This window comes from Phocoena phocoena, chromosome 14 (assembly GCF_963924675.1).
Source record: "Phocoena phocoena chromosome 14, mPhoPho1.1, whole genome shotgun sequence".
Classification (NCBI taxonomy): Eukaryota; Metazoa; Chordata; class Mammalia; order Artiodactyla; family Phocoenidae; genus Phocoena; species Phocoena phocoena.
In genome coordinates this window covers 39,623,001-39,641,658 of record NC_089232.1, presented here as the reverse complement: position 1 = coordinate 39,641,658, position 18,658 = coordinate 39,623,001, and the positions used below count along the sequence as shown (strand labels likewise).

General features: G+C 46.5%; 1 protein-coding gene across 10 annotated transcripts in view; it reads right to left on the bottom strand.

The window, feature by feature from the left end:
* BCL11A (BCL11 transcription factor A) overlaps positions 1-15,987 on the bottom strand; it is a 97,962-nt gene extending 81,975 nt beyond the window's left edge. For 5 of the 10 annotated variants that reach the window (XM_065890635.1, XM_065890639.1, XM_065890642.1 and 2 more), the window contains exons 1-2: positions 15,562-15,616; positions 8,317-8,646 (exon numbers count right to left, since the gene is read on the bottom strand). In XM_065890635.1, the coding sequence (XP_065746707.1) occupies positions 8,317-8,646; positions 15,562-15,616 (385 nt within the window). Of the gene's footprint in view, positions 1-8,316; positions 8,647-15,561 lie in introns of those variants that run through there. The other 5 variants (XM_065890643.1, XM_065890644.1, XM_065890636.1 and 2 more) reach the window with 5 other exon arrangements.
* Between the last annotated feature and the right edge of the window lie 2,671 nt (positions 15,988-18,658).

The window sequence follows — 18,658 nt, the reverse complement described above, 5'->3', positions numbered from 1 at the left end:
ATAATGTGAGAAGGTTACGATTTATTATCAAAATTTTTCTCAGCCTTTAAATCGTTCTTCAGTAGCCAGTGTTCACTTTTAAATGTAAAAGAATAATTTTTTTAAATCTTAGAATGGGATGGAGTAGGAGAGAGAAACTCATGAAATTTAAAATTTAACATTGGTTAATGCATTGTTTTAGCTATGAACTCAAAGACTTGGGAGAGGGGGCTAAAATGAGCAGTAAATGGCTCATTGTAAGCTGCCCCGAAATGTAAATAAATCACGAAATCATGGTATCCCCTGAGTCGGTAAAAGGAAATGCTTCAGATTTTTTTTTTTTTTTTTTGACCCAAAGAGAAACTCCATATTTAAAACCTAAAAAGCAGACGTGGCATGTAGTACCCTGTGCTCCAGTTAAGGTAAGAATCCAAGCTACACCTTATTTCCCTAAAAATTGACAGATGTGATTTTTTTTCTGCAGCTTTTTATGCACCATTACATATCAAGAAGATGAACTGATGAATATAAATGTAAATGCCCCGATGCTTAGCAAAAGGCTTCCCTGTGTTTTTTAGAAAGTTCCAAAATAAAATAGAAAGTGGAGAAAGGGGGGACACCACAGCACCTGTGTTCTTTTTGAAAGCACCTTTGCAGGTTTCACAATAATTCCATTCTTCATTTTAATGGTAGTTTTTAATCAGTGGACTCACCTCTATCTAAAACTAAAATCAAATTGTAGGTGTAATTGTTCATTGCCAATGCTAACAACAGCAAAGATACAAACAGAAACTCATTGTGAGTGACCACAGGTCCCCAGGTATCCCCTTCACCAACATGCCTGCTCCAGGTCCCCACTGGGAATTCCCTGGCGGGGCCGATTAAATTCTGAATAACAGGCTGACAACCCTATCTGGAAAAGGGTGTGCACGGCGTCTTCTCGCCTCTTTTAGAGGAAGTTTAAACCTAATCATCTCACCTTCAGTGAGTATAATTTGCTGTTTAGCACACCAAGAACTTGGTATTGTATCTATCTAAAGAGATCAAAAAGAAAAAAGGAGGGCAGAGTGGGAGCAAGCTGTGGCCTGGCCTAGCCCCTGTGCAGGGTGCTAGCTCAGAGCAGCAACCTGTGCAGGTAAGACTTCCAGCGGCATTGCATCAGATCCGATCACATCAGTCTCCAGGGTGAACCGAGAGGTGAAACGCTCCGGTGCCCTGTCTGCAAACTTCTCATTCGCCAGTTCTTGGCAGCTTATTTTTCCAGAGTGTTTTGTTTCAGGAAACGTGTGTATTTTTCTTTGTATGTTTTGTGGATTTACCACAACTGGTTCTGACAGCTGTTGATACTCTTAAATGAACACATTATAAAAATCCTCTTTAAAACCTCAAGCAACAGTGGACTCAAAAATAATGGTAAAATATTTTAATGGAGTTCCAGTTGAGAGTTGGTTAAAAAAAAAAAAAAAAGAAGTACAAATGAAGGTACAGAAGTCCTTTAAGTCAGCGCTAGATTTAAACTGAATGTCTGTGTGTGCGCGTGTGCGTGTGTGTGTTTAATGGGGAAAGAGGGGTGTTGCAAATCACCACAAATATTTACACTGTACTCCCTTTGTTCAAATCACATACTTTTAACAGGAAAACCTGGAACTGTGGCTATTTAAAATTTTAAATATTCAAATGCCTGTAATTAACCATATGAAACAAATTATGTCGCATTTCTCCATACCAGAACATGCAAAAAAATTCGGGTGGGGGATTGGGAGGTGGCAGAGTCGGGGAGACAACTCCAAGAGGAGGAAAGGATGATGTTTTCATTTTGCTATAGATCAAAGGAGAACAAGAATGGAAACTGTGGCATATCCAGCATTTTTACATTGCTGTCTTTCACACTGGGCTATCTAAGTTTACACAATTCCCCAGACTAGCTGCATACTAAGCTGGCTGTGTACAGCTTTATTATGGTGCGCTGGTGGAAGAAGCATTAATATTCCAGCTCCGCATCTGACAGGGCATTTACATGCGCCCATCTGAGCGGCACCTGAGAGATCTTCCAAGGTGCAGTAGCTGTGCGCCTATTGTAAAGGCAAATGAAGCTCACCTATTCCCTGCTGGGGTCACAAGTGACCTCACCACCCCCCATGCCTCAAATCCTTCCCTTGCCAACCTAACTCAATGCCATCGCAGAATGACGAATGAGCTCAGAAATAGACCCTAAGTTACTAACCCTGCTAAGAACAGCAGAAGCCTTTGCTGAAATGTTTTAAAAATGCATAGGGAGTGCAGCTGGCCAGTAAAAAGCAGAGAGACAAATTCCAGTGAACCCAATATGGAATACATTACATTCTAAAACAACTGATTAGAAATAGTCTGATGTTTACTGGCTTCAAATTGAGTTTGGCATCAAGCATACTAGCTTTAATAATGCTGGCATTTTTTAAATTATTATTTTAAATCTGCCTTTGGCCTTTAGGAGCACATGTGGAGAGCTCAAGCATTCTTATTCGTCAGGTTACATTTCCTAGAAATTAAGTTTGTGACAGAAAATGACTCTACTAGCAATAATACGGTCCGTGCTCAAATTAATTAGGTCATTGTTGTAAAAACTACGTGGCAAATTACAAAGGTAAATTTACTGATATTGGCCAGAGCTCTAAGCCCTGGGAGTAAAGGGGAGAAGCAGTTTAAGGATGCTTATTTACCTGGGTAGGAGGACAGAACAGAGGAGGGAGGGATACGATGCCAATTTTCTATTGGTATTACAAATAAAAATACTAGTCATTATCCATTAAATTATATAGTCTGAATATATTTTATGAACTTTATTAATATCCTCCAAATTGACACATAAAATTAAAACCTGTTCGATTTGAGATAGTGTTAAAAATGGGCCCTAAGTTTAAATCTTTTTTTTTTAATCCTTGTAATAACAACACTGCTGACATAACCATGACCCAAATGAAATCTGAACAAGCAGAAAGGTACTAAAGATCCTTGGTGATTAAATCTCTTGCTAAAAAAATGGCAAGGTGCCAGGCTGGGTCCAGTTTGATGCTAAGTGACTTTTATTGCACAAAGCTGGTACTACTGTATGTAAAAACAGATTTGGGCTTCGGGTAAATTTTGTCAAATGATTTCTTTGTGCAATAAGGGTGTGAACAGAGCAACCAGAGTAGATTAAATTAACATCCAGTGACGCAATCTCGGTGCATCTCCCTAGCTGTGCTACTTCAGTTAAAATTTCGTATTTTCCCCCCAAATGAAAGCCGAACTATCTTCTTTTTTTCACTGACTAGTGTACAAGGCCACCATTCACCTATTCTCCTTTTTGAAATACTTTCACTAAGAAATCACAAAATTCTGAAAAATGCTTCCCTAGGATTTGCACGTTTGTTATATACTTCAATTTAGTACCCCCCCACACACACACACATTAGCCAAACTGCACTAAGGCTGCAGTGTGACAATAATGATTTTCCAGGATTCTAAAATGTGCCATTAATATGCATCCAATTCACCTCTTCCCTGAGCTTAAAGTTTGCTGTCCTGACGCTGCCTGCACGTGTCTATACTCACTTGCATTTTCCAGCCCATGGGCAGCTCCACAATTAAATGCCACATTCACCAGGAGAAAGGTGTGCAAAACAGATTTCAGATCCTTTAAAAGTAAAAGGCACAACTTGCAATACAACGAGGAACTGGGTGATCTGAGAAATTACAGCACTGCTTTTTAAGCTTTCATAGAATAAACACAGAGAATGGGAGGGAAATTTTCCCCCTCTGCTCCTGTTCTTGAAGTGAATACATATTTGTGTTTCCAACAGAAGGCCATTTTTACATTAACTGTCTGTAACAGCAGGAGACAGAAAAACTAACACAATCTCCACATCACACACAGGATGATCTTCATATCACGTGGCCCTATTCTCAAAACTATTTATAAAAGACAACTAGGAAAATGCACAATGCATCTTTTCTGTGTCACGGAAAGGGTAACGTCGGAAGAACTTTGGGATCTTTGGGATCTTCCACATTGTAGATTTTTTTTTTCTTTTTGGCTTGCCGAAGTAAATTTAGCAGCCATGCGGGCCACTGTGTTTAATTAAGCTTTCAAAAGTCCTCTGACAATGCCAACAATTGTAAGACACTTCTGCGGCTCAATCATGCAATCGCTGTGACAGTTCTATTTACAATTTGTCTTAGAAAGAGTTTCTCTCACATTGTACTTTGACAAAACATCCAAGCTGCCAGTTCACAACCTTTCTCTGTCTTATTTACAAATACATCTTGTATATAGGACTCCCAGTCTCATGAACATGAGCCTTTGGGTAATGGTCCCACAAACACAGGCTCCCAATGAAAATCCTAGGTATTTATTAGGAAACAATATTCTTTAGTCTCTGGATGTGAAGGTTAAATAAAATGTTCACCAGTAAACTGGGATTTTGTTTGTTTGTTTGTTTGTTTTAGCTGCCATGCTAAAAATTCACTTCAGAAGTCAGTGGTTTTTATTCAGAATCACACAAATAAAGAGAAATGAAAAATAAGAGGTTATAATAGGAAACTATAATTTATAGTCTCATTTACAATTATACCATAAAGTACATCTTCCAGTTCAGTCTGAGATAAGAAAGAATTCAAATGGGTACAAAAAGAAAAGGCAAGTTGAGTTTCTAAATTCTAAAAAGCATGAGTATGTTATACTTGATTTACCTTTAAGCAACATGCTTATATATTTCTGGATTGAATTAGTATTTCTCCTCTCACAGAGCTTCTGTCTTACATATTATTATCTGGGTATGAGGTGTATTGTCTAGGCATATAATTTTTCAATGCCCTGATATCAATGTCTATGTTCATGATTTTAAAGAGAAAAAATGTTATATATCAATAGCAAGAGACCTCACTACACTTTACAGGACTAATCATATTTTCTCCCATTCTCTCAAAAAGCTAACTTTATGACAGCCCAACCCTAATTTAAAGATTTCTATGTGCAACAGCCAAAACCTCAAAGCTGACACTGTGGGATAATATTTTTTGGCCTTTTCTATAAGTGAACAGCAGCTCCACAGTCACTAATTTCAATGAATATTTCCCCCTCATAAAATAGGAGTCTAGAAAACAAAACAAAACCCTAATTAAAAGCCCTGACTGCCAGTCAAAGGCTGCTGATATCTGATGGTGGATATCTGACACATAACATTGATGAACTGGGCCCTGCAGTTAAATTAGTTAAATAACTAATAAATTAGTTAAATAACCTGCCCATTTCCAGTTAAATTAGTACGACTTCAGTGGTCTCAGTGGATCACAATCACACAATATTATGAATGAAATGGAAAAAAAAAACACCTGATCAACATATACATGTGTATTCAACCAGGTAAAAATCATCCTTTCTAAAAAATACTCGGCTTTGAGAGGCCTATGTACAGCCAAAACCCACACCATCTTACTGAAGTTTTAAAGGACACTCAATCTCCTGTGTGAAAGCCCCAAATTCTAAGCTTTATTTATCTCAGGAAGAAGATCTGTCACTGTTTGATTCCAGCTTCCTGCCTATAAAACAGCACAGAGCACACAGTAAGCTCACACCCAACTTACAGCACTTTAATAAGGCCTTTCCTACACAGCGTATTTAAATAACTACCTCTTATATGGCTGCCAAACATATTCTTCTAGAGATTCATCAATATATCTCTTTCCTAATACAGAGCATTGCTCCTCCTTTCTTCTTGTGACACAATTCAAATATCTACTGAATGATTACTCTTATTGTTTCCTTCCTCACCGTAAAAAGAAAAGCAGACTTGGGAGTTGTGAAGACGTGCTCTAGAGAGATGGGCTGGGAATACACAGCCGTCTTCCAGAACTTCGCTTCAGAGGCACCTAAGGGCCAGGGCATCTTAATTTATGTGCGATGGCAGAATGTTAATTTCACCATAGGAAACTCCTTAATTCATTACCGTGAATTATGAAAAGTCGTGACTCTAGTTACTGACATCTCGCTTTGCGATGCGACCACGCTATTTATGTTCAGCCAATTCCAGGGTGGGAACAGGTGATTAAACACAATGAAAGGAATCAAGACTTTGCAATTATTCGTGAATGAAAGGTTTACCTCACCTGGGTCGCAGCACTGGTGCACCCATTGAATATCTTAGACAGCTTAAGTAGCTCTTCATTTCAGTGGAATTACTTAGCATTAGCCCTATAAAACATATTTTAAATGTGCTTTTTGGGGGGCTTCTTTGAGCTCTTACTGCACTAGTCCTTAAAAAAAAAAGAACCTTTATGACAACCAGAGAGTTAAGGAAAATATCTCTTCTTCCTCCCTATGTAGATTTACAACTGGGATAGTGAAAAGCCTTCACTAGAGAGCCTTCCCCCCAGCTTTTAGATTTCTCCTCTAAGTACAGAGGCACAGAATTTTCAAGCTGGTTAATCTGAGACTGAGTAACCTACTTGGGACCTCAGTAAGGAGTGTGGTTTTAATTCTTGCTTGACAGACACTGTGTTTTGTCTTTTAAACGAGCAGCTCGATATGTAAATACGATGTTACATCACACAAGTGTTACTCCATATTTGGTGATTTAGAAAGGCTTTGGATCTCCTAAGACGACAAATCCCCTTCCGCTTGCTCTGGCTTCATTAATCATGCCTTACACTTCTGTTCATTTTCCTTCCAGTCACAAGACAGCACATGGAAATGGTCATTGCCATATCCTGCTGGGGGGCAGGGAGGGGTGGATAAAATCTTAACCTGCATGTCATATAAGCTACATGTGGTGGATTTGAGAAAAATATTTTGTGAATGCACCTTCCCTGGCAGCAGATTTCTCATTTCACTAAAGGAAAAGTATCTGAGTGTTGTTGCAGGCAGCATTAAAAAAAAAAGAGAGAGAAAGAAAAAATGCCACGTTTGATTTTAATGATCAAATTCCAGAGGGGGGGAGGAGAAATAATACGACACTTAATCCCCTCTGGACTACTGACCCACTACAGTTCAACTCTGTGGTCAAACTAGGTTGAAGGGACAAGTTCCAATGAATCAATTGATTCTATGCACTACCCTTCCTAAAACTGAACAAACCCTCTGCCTTTTGGGGGCAGCAGCAGGGGAAATAGAGGGGAGTGACCAACCGACAGGCATGCCGGTTTTGTTGCCACAGAATCTGCATTCACTTCATCTTGTACATTAAATCACCGTTGTTTCATTTTTAAAAATGTTTTAAGGGTCGCTGTATAGTGTTGCTGTTTATCACTTAGAGTGGGGATTTAAGTCCCTCTGTTAGCCATTAATTCCTTTTCCCTTGAGCTGTTGAGAAACCCACACCCCTAGCTACCTTTCTGCTAAAATTAACCAAAGGAAGCAGAGCTGTTCAACGTGTGTATATATTTTTCCAAGAGAATTTTTACATTATGTTATAGCAGAAACAGTGGAAGTCTGCACTGGACATTTGTAAGGGTGACATGTGGTTGTGTAAACCACAAACAAAATCAAGATACATCTGTCAAAACCACATCAGAGACAAGAGAGAGCACAGAGAAGCATTTATCATTTAGCTGAGGAGGCAGGCTGCAGGGAGCAGCCGTTCCTGTCAAACCAACCTTTTGAAATTTCCAACATGCCCTTAAACTTTTCGAGTAAGCATGTCTGTGCGCTTCAGCAACTGCCCTCTCTACTCTGGCCTGGCCAGTCGAAAATGGCATCTTAAAGTCAAGGTCACGGTGTCATCCCACCACGGGGCTGTGTTTAATTACAGCCCCATACGGGCTGACAGCCAATATGGATCCAAGGCTAGCCCTGAAACTCAGTTAACTCTTTCCAGCCCCTCCAAAATGCCCTTCCAGCCCACCCAACTTCATGGAAACATCGAGAACAAACTGCACCCCTAGGGAGGTCTGATCAGGTATTCTGACTCAAACAGGTCACTGGCCGAACTACAAATGCCTATACAGCCACTTTGCCTCTGACTTGTCACCAAGGCTGGAAATGGACCTTGGAAACTGGGCTAGGTGTAGTAAGGTTCAACACTTAAAAATGAGAAGGGGAGAGAAAAGGAAAGAAATTCAGAATCAGCAGATCCAGAGAGAGGGTATCAGGTGTGTTTAACCTATTCTGCCTACATTTGGCTCGGTGAAGTGGAAAATATTTATTTTTATGTGTTCTGGACATAAGCAATAGGAATGCTTATTTTAACATTACAGGGCTGTCATGGACAGTCACATGGAGAAATACAGAAAGCACTTCACCACTCCTTACTGCTTGGCTACAGCGCCTCTGAAAATGAAAAGAAAACATGCAAACAGCTTTTCTCCTTGCTTCTCATTTACCTGCTATGTGTTCCTGTTTGGGGCAAATTCCTCTAGATGACGTTGATAAACAATCGTCATCCTCTGGCGTGACCTGGATGCCAACCTCCACGGGATTGGATGCTTTTTTCATCTCGATTGGTGAAGGGGAAGGTGGCTTATCCACAGCTTTTTCTAAGCAGAGGCTGCCATTGCATTGTTTCCGTTTGTGCTCGATAAAAATAAGAATGTCCCCCAATGGGAAGTTCATCTGGCACTGCCCACACGTGAGGAGGTCATGGTCCCCTTCTGGAGCTCCCAAAGGGCCGTGGTCTGGTTCATCATCTGTAAGAATGGCTTCAAGAGGTTCGGCTGTGGTTGAAGAAACAAAAGCACAATTATTAGAGTGCCAGAAAGGAAAGAATACGGGGAAATACATTCTCAACCCCATCCCATCCCAGCACATTATGTAAAGGGTTTCTAGCCTCCTCCATTTAATGCCCAGAAAAATGTGAGCGTATAAAATGTACACAGATGTGGAAACTGTCAACAAGAAAGCAAATTTATCAATGAGGCAAATCATCATATATTTAAAGAAAACTGCCTGACTTGCATACTTCCAGAGAAAACACACACACATACACAGACACACACACACCCACACACCCAAATGTGTCTGGTTTGTATGTTCAGAAAGAATGTGACTGTTAAATAAATAGTTAATGCAGCAACATAAAGTAAGCTTAAATAATAACTACCCCCCCAAAATCCTGGTAAAAACATGGATTGAAACCAAATTTGTTTCTTTTTCGTATAGAGTAAGTTGTCTATTGTGCCCAAGAATAAAAGGAGAAGTGAATAAACACACACACGCGCACACACCCTTTGTGTGTGAACATATATACTCTAAATATACAGGGACATGGCTTCATAAATTGGAAAGCTACTACATCACACAGAAAATGTGCCACATTTACACTGCCGTAATAAGAAAAAGACTGCATTCACCTGTGAAACAGATCTAAATAATAATCATAACGCAGCATAATTCACAGTGCCAAAAACCTTTCTGATCTCACTCTCAGCAGTGCCACAAAATCAAAGAAATACCAAATTCACTGGCAATTCTTCTCAGACACATTAGCTAAATGGGATACTTTTGAGTACTTAAGAAAATAAGCCAATTAGTCATTTTTTCATTCTGAAGAATGGAATGTCTAAAATATTCTAAACATGTTTGCAGTTGGTGGCCCCCATCACGTAAAAATCAGAATGGTCAAGCAAACGCCACATTTCAGATCAAGGCTGAGAAGTCCTTTCTTTAGACTTGAAATACTTTGCCTAATGTTGTCAAAGTTGTCTAATTTTCTGAATGAGCTCCAGAACGCTTCATTATGGGGCTATTTCTGCACACATAATCACCAGCGGATGGTATAACAAGGTAGATATGTCTTTCATTCCTGTTTCCTTTTTTTTTTTTAACCGTGCACCAAAATACTCCAGCATCTATTTGAACAGCTTCTATCATTTTTTTAAACTTCCAAAGGGGAAAAGAGCGTTGGTAAGTCTCTGCTCCTGAAACCTTATGCTTACTCTATCGCACACACACAAAATTACAAAATATGAAACATATCCAGGATGCTGCCAGTTAATAAAACTGAAGCAGAAAATGTACAAGTCTTAAACAGTTAATCAGTCTGACCTTCTTTAGCAAGCTGCCAATTTCACATTTAATGAACTTAAAGCCACAGAGAATCAAAAAATAGATTTTAATTTGAGTGTAGAATATTGAAACAGATTTTGATAAAGTGCAAAAATCCAGTGAACTCAGGTTAAATTTATTTCAACCCTATCCAGACTGAATATTGAGGGGGAAGATCTGGAGTAACTCCCAGATGTGCTAGGTGAAATAATATTGAGAGAGCCCTACCTAGCTGCACCTGTGCTCAAGTAGGACATGTCATAATTTCTAGCCTCTGGTACTCCTCCTAATTTAACATAAGGTCACCACAGGAATATGAAGGTTATATTCCTACTAATAAAGACAGCAAAGTAAGCACTTATATTTCTGTGCCCAACATACTGACCAAAAGATAAATACACATGCATACTTTTCAAATAGAAGGAGACAAACAGAAAGCTTTTGCATTGTGCTTCTATATCATTTTTCTCCTATTTGCTTTCATTGTGACCAAGTGAGGAACTGAATAAGGAAGTCATTCTCCAAGATCCCTCCTATGTGAATTAGGAATTTTAAGTACACATTAACAAATGTGGCTTTTGTTGTTGTTGTTCAGCATTAACTACAAGTTCTGAGGTTTACAGATTGAAGAAAGACTCCGGAAAAAGACTTCATTTTATTAAAGTTAGTAGTACATAGAACCTTTGCACAAAAACATGTTTTTAAACTCCACCGTTAAGATTTGTTTTTTATTCCCAAGCCCTGACACATTTCTGAAAATGGAAATATTATTGGGGAGCAAAAGGAGATATTCCTCTAGTTATCAAACAGTTAAAGGTAATGTGCAAAAGAGACTTGGTTCAAGTCTTCTAAATGTAGTGACTGAACTGATTTACAATCAAAACCAGGAAATGAAGTGGTAATTCAGAGGTTGCCGATTACACCTCCACATTTCACCTAATTAATTTTATAGGAGGCAAAGTTCTTGAAAATAACAAGATGATCAAATGTACAGATATAAAACCTATAACCTCAACATTTTCTATGCTCTTAACATAAATTATTGCTAATTAACAAGAATTATATCCTAATGTATGAAATACGGTTCACATCAGGCTCCCTGCTAAACATTGGGCTAGTGATGTTCAGAGGAATACCAAAATGTTTTATCATTGCTACTATATTATTAAAAATCAGACGAAGTGGGGCACAAAGAAAATATGAAAATACAATTCTCTTGCTGTAGTCTACTGATTTGCATTGACATCTTTTCTCAGTGGCAATCAACATTTCCTTTCTGGGCTCTGATAATTTCTCTGTATTTTAATGCAAATTCCCCTTTCCCTAAAAACATTCCTAACCTCAGCCATTTTACCCCCTCCCTCAATTCAATTCCATCCTCCTTCACTCCCACACAACCACCGTTTCTAAGCTCCGGCCTAAGCTCTGGCTACAAAGCGGGGAGTCCAGGATTGACGTGGAAAGGAGTGGGCAAATAATCATAATAATTAGCCGCGAATTCTCTACAAGGGGAAAAAGAAATTGAAAATAAAATGCTTCTGCGTTCAAACAGCAAGACTGACTGAAACGTCTCAATGCCCCAGCGGCTGACTGAGATCTCCTTCCTCTCTCTGCAGTTGCAAAGGAATAAATTTAAAAAAAAAAAAAAAAAGCCTTAGAAGAAATGTAGGGAAGGAGGAAGGAGCTAGCGAAACGAGGGCTGCTGGGGAGGGGGAGGGGGAGGGGAAAAGAGAGCTCTGCCTTCAAGTTTGCTTTCCAAGTCCTTCCCTTTGATTGTCTTAACAGGGTAAGGAAGCAAACCGAGGCTGAAATGCAGAGAGAAAAAAGCAAAGAAACAAAAGCGAAGGCAGGGGCGACAGGCCGGGGGCAGGGGGGACGGCGGGGGTGGGCAGTGCGGAAAGTGAAGTTGGGCGCCGGGACTCTGAGGCACAAAGCGAGCAGCGTGCTGGCCGCAGGCTCCGGCCGCGCTCGCTGGGAACACGTGCAGCGGCTGCCGCGGGGCCGTGGGGCCGGGAACCCGGGGCGGGAGGCGGCGGGCAGCCTGGGGACCCGATTGCTGCCTCCACGGCGGTCCTGCGTGGCCGCGGGGTGACGACGGTTCCCCGGGACCACCAGTTGGAGAACTGGGAAGTGAGGCTTGGAAAACTCGGCAGGTTAACCTGGTGCTGTCTCGGTATCAACGCACACACCAAAAGCGCGGGTCCTGAAATTCATTCTGTGTCCAGAGGCTCACACTTTTTACTTTGAGGGATCTCTGCAAATGCCTTTCTCCCGCAATTCCCGGCACCCGTGTGCGCAGCGCGGCGGCGGCTGCTGCGGTTATTCATTATTAATGACGCTGCTTGCCCGCATCATTATGATGATAACTATTACTATTGTTGTGATTTCGGGCTTCAAGGCGAGAGCTGCAGGAGGCGGAGGAGCCGGTGGGGGGGGGGGGGTCGGGCTGCAGAGCAGCCCTGCAAGCCCGCAGTGGCCGCCTCGGTCCGTGCTTTGCATGGGGGTAAGGGGGTGAAAGAAGTGAACCTGGAGACTAAGTGCAAACTTGCCGGATCCCGCCCTTTGGCCTTGCCCCGAAGCTGGAGAGCGCGCACTCCCTTTTCCTCCCTACCAAAAAATGCCCGCCCGAAAGAGAACGAAAACTGCACCCCGCTCCACTCCCGGAGCCCGGGGGTGTCGGCCGCGCGCTTCTCTGCAGCCCTGGCAAGAAGCATTTTTAAAGTCAAAATGAAGAACAAAGACATAAGGGGTGATGGGAGGGAGGGGGGAGAAAGGGAATTCTGCCTAACCGTCCGTTTCCCCCACCCCCACCCTCGCAAAGCTCTTCCCTCCCGGCCGAGAAATGCAGAGCGGGGGTGGGGGAGGCTCTGGTACAGGTTCAAGTTCGCTGAGCTTTCTTGATCTTGTTCTGCCTCCTAGCGACCGAATGGCTCAGCCAGCCCAAGAAGCGGAGGATGGGGGCGGGGAGGGGAAGGGGGTCCTGAAGACCGGAATGGCTCCCGCTCCCCCCTGCGCACCCAGAAAATTAGAAAGGACAGACCACCGCACGCTCTTCAAACTGGTTCCTCAACGCAAAGCCAGCCCTGAGACACGGCGAGAGGGGGATAACCCACCCAGCCTGGGATATCTCCGGATGGGCCCAGGGTGGGTGGGGGACGGGGGAGCAGCCCGGACTGCACGCCTTAGTCCGTCCTTTGAGCCCCCAATGCATCCTTCCGAAGAAGGGCCCAGCTTTCCCGAGTGCTGCGAACACTGCCCTTCCTTCCCGCCGGTACCTGGCCGGGCTGTAACTTCACACCGCCGCGCGCCGCGTCTGCTCCGCATCCGGCGCGGCCGGGGGAGTTGGGGGCGGGGGAGAGCGGCGAGGGAGGGATGCGCGGGGGTGGGGAGAGGGAGGGCCCCGCAACGTGCCCGGGCGGGGGAGCTTTCGAAGTGTGTGACAAGTTCCAGGGCCCAGTGAAAAATTCAATTCCCTCTGCGCACCCCCCTCAAACACACACACCCCTTTTAAAAAATACAGAACTGGGTATAGGGTGGTCCTTTAAAATTGCAGCAAAAATTAAAATAAGGGTCATGAATGAGGAGGGGGAAGGAGGTGGGCCCTCTCATTCCTTTCTTTCCCTTGCAGCCAAACTTTCCTAAGTGCCCACCGCCTGCCTTTCCAGGCGCATTCTGTTAGCCAGGAGACAGCAACCCACTTACCCACCCACCCCCACCCCCAATATAGACTCACAAGGGCCCCCTGACCGACACAGGCCCGTGGTAGAGGACAAGAACTCAAGGGAGGGGTGCGTGGAGTCCCAGGGTCGAACACTCCCCAAAAGCATACTCGAACATACTACTCCCGTACCACCTACCACCCACCCCCACCTGGCTTGGCCGCTCTCAGGAGCTGGGGGCTGGTGGCCTGTCCCGGTGGGAGGGGGGCAAGGAAAGCACGTGGTGACCTCTCCGCCTCCCCGAGCTGGGGGCTAGAGGCGTCGGGGGTAGGGGGCGGACAGAACTCGCTTTTACGGCTGCTCTGCAAAATAAAAATGCTTTGCAAAGCCGAGTTTCTCCCCAGCCGATTTCGCAGTAGGGTTGGCAGGGAGGAGGTCTGGGCATTATGCTGGGGGGTCAGAGAGGACCCTCGACCCGGCTGGCGCTGAGTCGCTGCACGGCCTGCCGCTGTGCCAGCGGGCGGGCGGCGGGCGCCGGGTGGGCGATCCCGGGCAGGGCGGGGGCGCGGCGAGGCCCGGCGAGGCCCCGGCGAGGCCCGGCCGCAGCCGCCGCCCGCTCCCGGGCTGCCGCGCCGCGCTCGGTCCTCTGTCTGTTTGTTGGCAGGAGGCTCCCGCACACGCGGTGCTTGTAAACATTCAGACACGAGATTTTTCCCAATCAAAATCCACTTCCACTTTTTTTGAAAATCTTCCAAAAAATAGTAAGAGGAGGGAGTTCCTCGCTCCCTCTCTGTGCCGCCGGCGCTCTAAGTTTGCAACTAAAGAGGTTTTGGTGAAGGGGATAATTGTATTTTATCCCCTCTATTAGAGACTGTGAGATTTTTGCGGGGAGGGGGGCGATGGGGGAGTCAAAGAGGAGAGCGTGGCAGAAAACGGCCGGCGGAGCGTTAGGCTTCTGTTTTGGGGCAAGAAATTTTGCCCTGTTTTATTTTATTTATTTTTCACGTTTTCTCGCCGCCACTGAGGTTCGGCCGGGAGGGGCGGGCAGCGGCAGCCCGGGCGGCAGCGGCCAGAGCGCCCCCCCTCCCTCTCCCGCTCGCCCCAGTCCCTTGCTCCTGCCCTTCGGCGGCGGCGGCGGCGGCGGCGGCGGCGGCGCGGGAGGGCAAGCGCGAGGAGCCGGCACAAAAGGCAGCGGGACAAACACCCACCTCGGGCCGGAACAAAAGGCGGCAGCGCCGGCCGCTGCTCCCATCCTTCCCGGTTGCCCAAGCTCTCCCTGCCGCCGCGGCCCCTCTCCAGACTCGGGAGACTCCAGAACGCCGGGGGCCCCCTCCCAGAATCCCACTTTCTCACTATTGTGGAGATGACTACTTTCCTCCCGGTGCACACTTGACCGTGAGCGCGCTGATGTCCGAGGGCCAGTCTCACCTCTTTTCTCCCTGGGAATTGTTTTTTTTAGACTTGGGCTCCCCACCCCCCCGTTTTTCTTCCTACGGCGAGTGGAAGCAACCCCCCTTTCCCCTTCAGTTCCCTCCCCTAGGTTTGCACGAGAGTTGTTAGCATCCACAGCATTGTCCATTATTTTGCAAAACTGGAGGGGAAATCATTGCATTCCTTTTCGAAAAGCGTAATAAAGCAGAGGAAAGCAGGAAAGAGGAGCAGTCAAATTGTTGTAAAATTAAATAAAATTAAAAGGTTCGTGCTATCCCAAAAGTGTACATAAGGCTATGGTTCGGGATGGGATGAGACTGGGTTTTTTTTCCCCCTCTCCCTTTAATCTCTTTTATCCCGACGCTCGGAGGTTTTTTCTCGTGAAAAAAATTTTAAATGCATGCACACACCCCTCTCTCCCCCTCTCTCTTGCTTCTCGTCCTGCGCGCTCTTGTGATTATTAATAATTATTATTACTATTATTGGGTTACTTACGCGAGAATTCCCGTTTGCTTAAGTGCTGGGGTTTGCCTTGCTTGCGGCGAGACATGGTGGACTGCGGGGCGGGCGGCGGCGGCGGCGGCGGGCGGACGACGGCTCGGTTCACATCGGGAGAGCCGGGTTAGAAAGAAGGAGACTCCAGAGAAAATATCTTCATCAGTGCCTTTTGACATCCAAAATAAATTAGAAATAATACAAAGATGGCGCAGGGAAGATGAATTGTGGGAGAGCCGTCATGGCTTTTTTTTTTTTTAAGCAAAAAAAAAAAAAAGAGAGAGAGAGAGAGGAGAGATAGAGGGGGAGAGAGAGAGAAAGAGAGAGAGATGAAAAAAATGGCAAAAGCCCCCCTGAGCTGCAAGTTCAAGTGCGGACGTGACGTCCCTGCGAACTTGAACGTCAGGAGTCTGGATGGACAGAGACACACAAAACATGGGCAGGGCGAGCAGGAGAGAAGGGGAGGAGGGAAGGGGAAGCTCACACCAATGGACACACATCAGGGGCTGGACATGAAAAAGAGACCAGGACAAGCCAATGGCCAGTGCGGGGCGGGGGAGGTGCGGGGCGGGGGGCTCCGCAGACGCCAGACGCGGCCCCCGTGGGAGGGGCGGGCCGAGGGGAGGGGGCGCTGGGGCCGCGGGCTCACCAGTGGCCGCAGCAAGCGCCGAGGCAGCGGCGTGGCCGGGAGAGAAGAAGAAAGGGGTGGCGGGGGCGGAGGGGGTGGGGAGCAAGACGTGCGCCCTGCTCCCCACCCCCGCATGCGGACCCTAAAATGAAAAATTATTTAAAATTTAAAAAACAAAACAAACAAACAAAAACAGAGTGTACAGGGAGGCTGCAGGGGCCGGGGAAGCGCGGGCGGAGGGAAGCCAGGTAGAGTTGCTCCCGGACACCCTCCTGCGTGCGCACACCCACTTCCCCTCTCCGCCGCCGCCGCGCTCGCACCCCGCGTGCGGACGCCGGGGGCCGAAGCAAAAGCCCTGAGGCCGCGGCTGCGCTCGGGAAACTTTGCCCGAGGAGAGAATGGCAAAGAAAAATCACCCGAAGTTGAGAGCTGAGCCTCCAACTTACAGCTACGCGGCAGGCAAGGGGAGGCGGGAAGGAGCGCGCGGCGAAGCAGAGTCCAGCTCAAGTTTGGAGGGTTGCGGGTCCGGAAGGGCAGCGCCGGGGCCTTCGGGAGCCCGAGCGGCCTGGAGCGAGGGGGCAAGGGCGAGGGAAGCGGTGCAGACCAGGGCCGAAGGGCCGGGAGGGCGCCCCCCAGGCCAAGCAGGGGGGCCGGGGATCTGAACGTCCCGACAAACGATAGGGTCTGAATGCAACTGGGAGCAGGGAGTCGAGGCTCTCAACGGTCGCGGAAAGGGAGAGAAAGGCCGAGGAATAAAAAACAGGGAGCCGGACTCGGGGCAGGTTCCAGCCCCGGGAGTAGAGTGCCCGGACCCAGGGCGAGGGAGGCGCCGAGGCGTCCACCTCAACGGAGCTGCTGCCGGCCAGAGGACAAAGCCCGGGCAGTCCCGGGAGTGCCAGTCCCTGGGAACTTGCTCCCGGGGCCGCGGGAGGTCCCCAAGCTAGGTCCCAAGGAAAGACACACCCCCTCCCACTCCAGAGCTACTGCAAAAGCACCGAGGAATGGCAAGAAAGTGTTTCTTACGGGCAGAGCACAACTAGTCCAGTGCTGTTACCCGGGGAAAGAAAATGGGGAATGAAGAAAGAGCGACTGGCTCGCGGGAGCAGCGGGGAAGCCGCAGTGATGGGGTGACAGCCCCGGGTCAGCGCCACGCTCCCCGGACGCCCCGGGCGGAGCCGCACACCCCGGAGCCCGCAGCCCCCCTTCTGGCCTTTCTGCAGACGTTCCCAGGAAATTAGGGAAGACCTGTTGGAAATAAACCCCTGTCTCTTTAATGCGCGCGCGCGCGCGCTACTGCTGTCAAAAAGCGGGCTTCACTCTGGCGTGGGATACTTTCAGTTTTACGTAAAATGTACAGCAACAGCACCCCCTGCGATTGGAAAGTTTATTCAGAAACGTGCCCGCAAAGTCCCCCGGCGTCCCCCGCCTCCCAGCCTCCCCGCCTGCCTGCGCCACCCTGTAGCCTCAGCCGACGCCGACGCCGAGACCGCGCTGCGATTCCAGATCCGGAAGGGCACTGGGGGAGAGGAAAATGGACTCAGGTCCAAGGGAGGCGCGGAGGGTGCAGGGTGGAGGCGGAGAGCCGCGGCCCGCGACACTCCGAGCTGCAGGTGGACGTGTGTGAGTGTGTGTCTGCAGAGCGAGGAGCCTTCCTTCGCTCTCCTCCAAGCGGCTCCACAGCCCCTTGTGTCTTCTCTTCCCCCTCCTCAGTCTAAGGGACGTCGTTTTCGTAAATTCACCTACCCGGCGCGGGGCTTTATTGTTTTAAGCTAGCGCCCCGGGCTTGCATGCGCGCACCCATCTCCGAGCCGCGCCGGCCAGCGGCTGTTTATTCATATGTTGCCTTCATAAAGTTTCAAACCCATTAGAAAATAACTGATTTGCCTAGCTCGGCGAAGCTTCGGGCCCCTCTAAGGAAGAAAAGGAGGTTTTGATGCTCAACATTAGGAGAGATGTGGGCTGGACTGGGTTTGTGTAAATATGGTTTGTTGTTACTGTTTTCCTCCAGTTTAAGGGGGGAGAAACTAAAACCCTGTTTAAGAAGCAGGAAGATTCACTTGCAGTAAAGCTCTGTAGCGTGTGCGTTACACCATTTCCCCTTTTTCACGAGTTCTTCAGAGCAGGTCAGCATCTCTTTTCCACTACTGTCTATTTTTTTGTCTTGTTCCACTAGCCTTGGAGCGACCAAAAGAATGTTATTGCAGGGCAGGGGTGGGGGGAGCGGGACGTGGAGGAGAATGGTTGGAAGGAAGGTGAGGAGAGGGAGAAAAAAAGTACAACTGGAGGCCTTTGAAAAATAAATAAAATAAAAGCCCATTCAGGTAACAATAGTGAGTCAGTCAGATTCTTTCGGAACCGAGCTTTTCAAATTTAAATATTTTTCCCATCCCTCCATAAAAGTCCATATATAGAAAAGGTATATAAATGGGTGAATGTGTGTTCTGGAAATATATATGTATGATTTATATA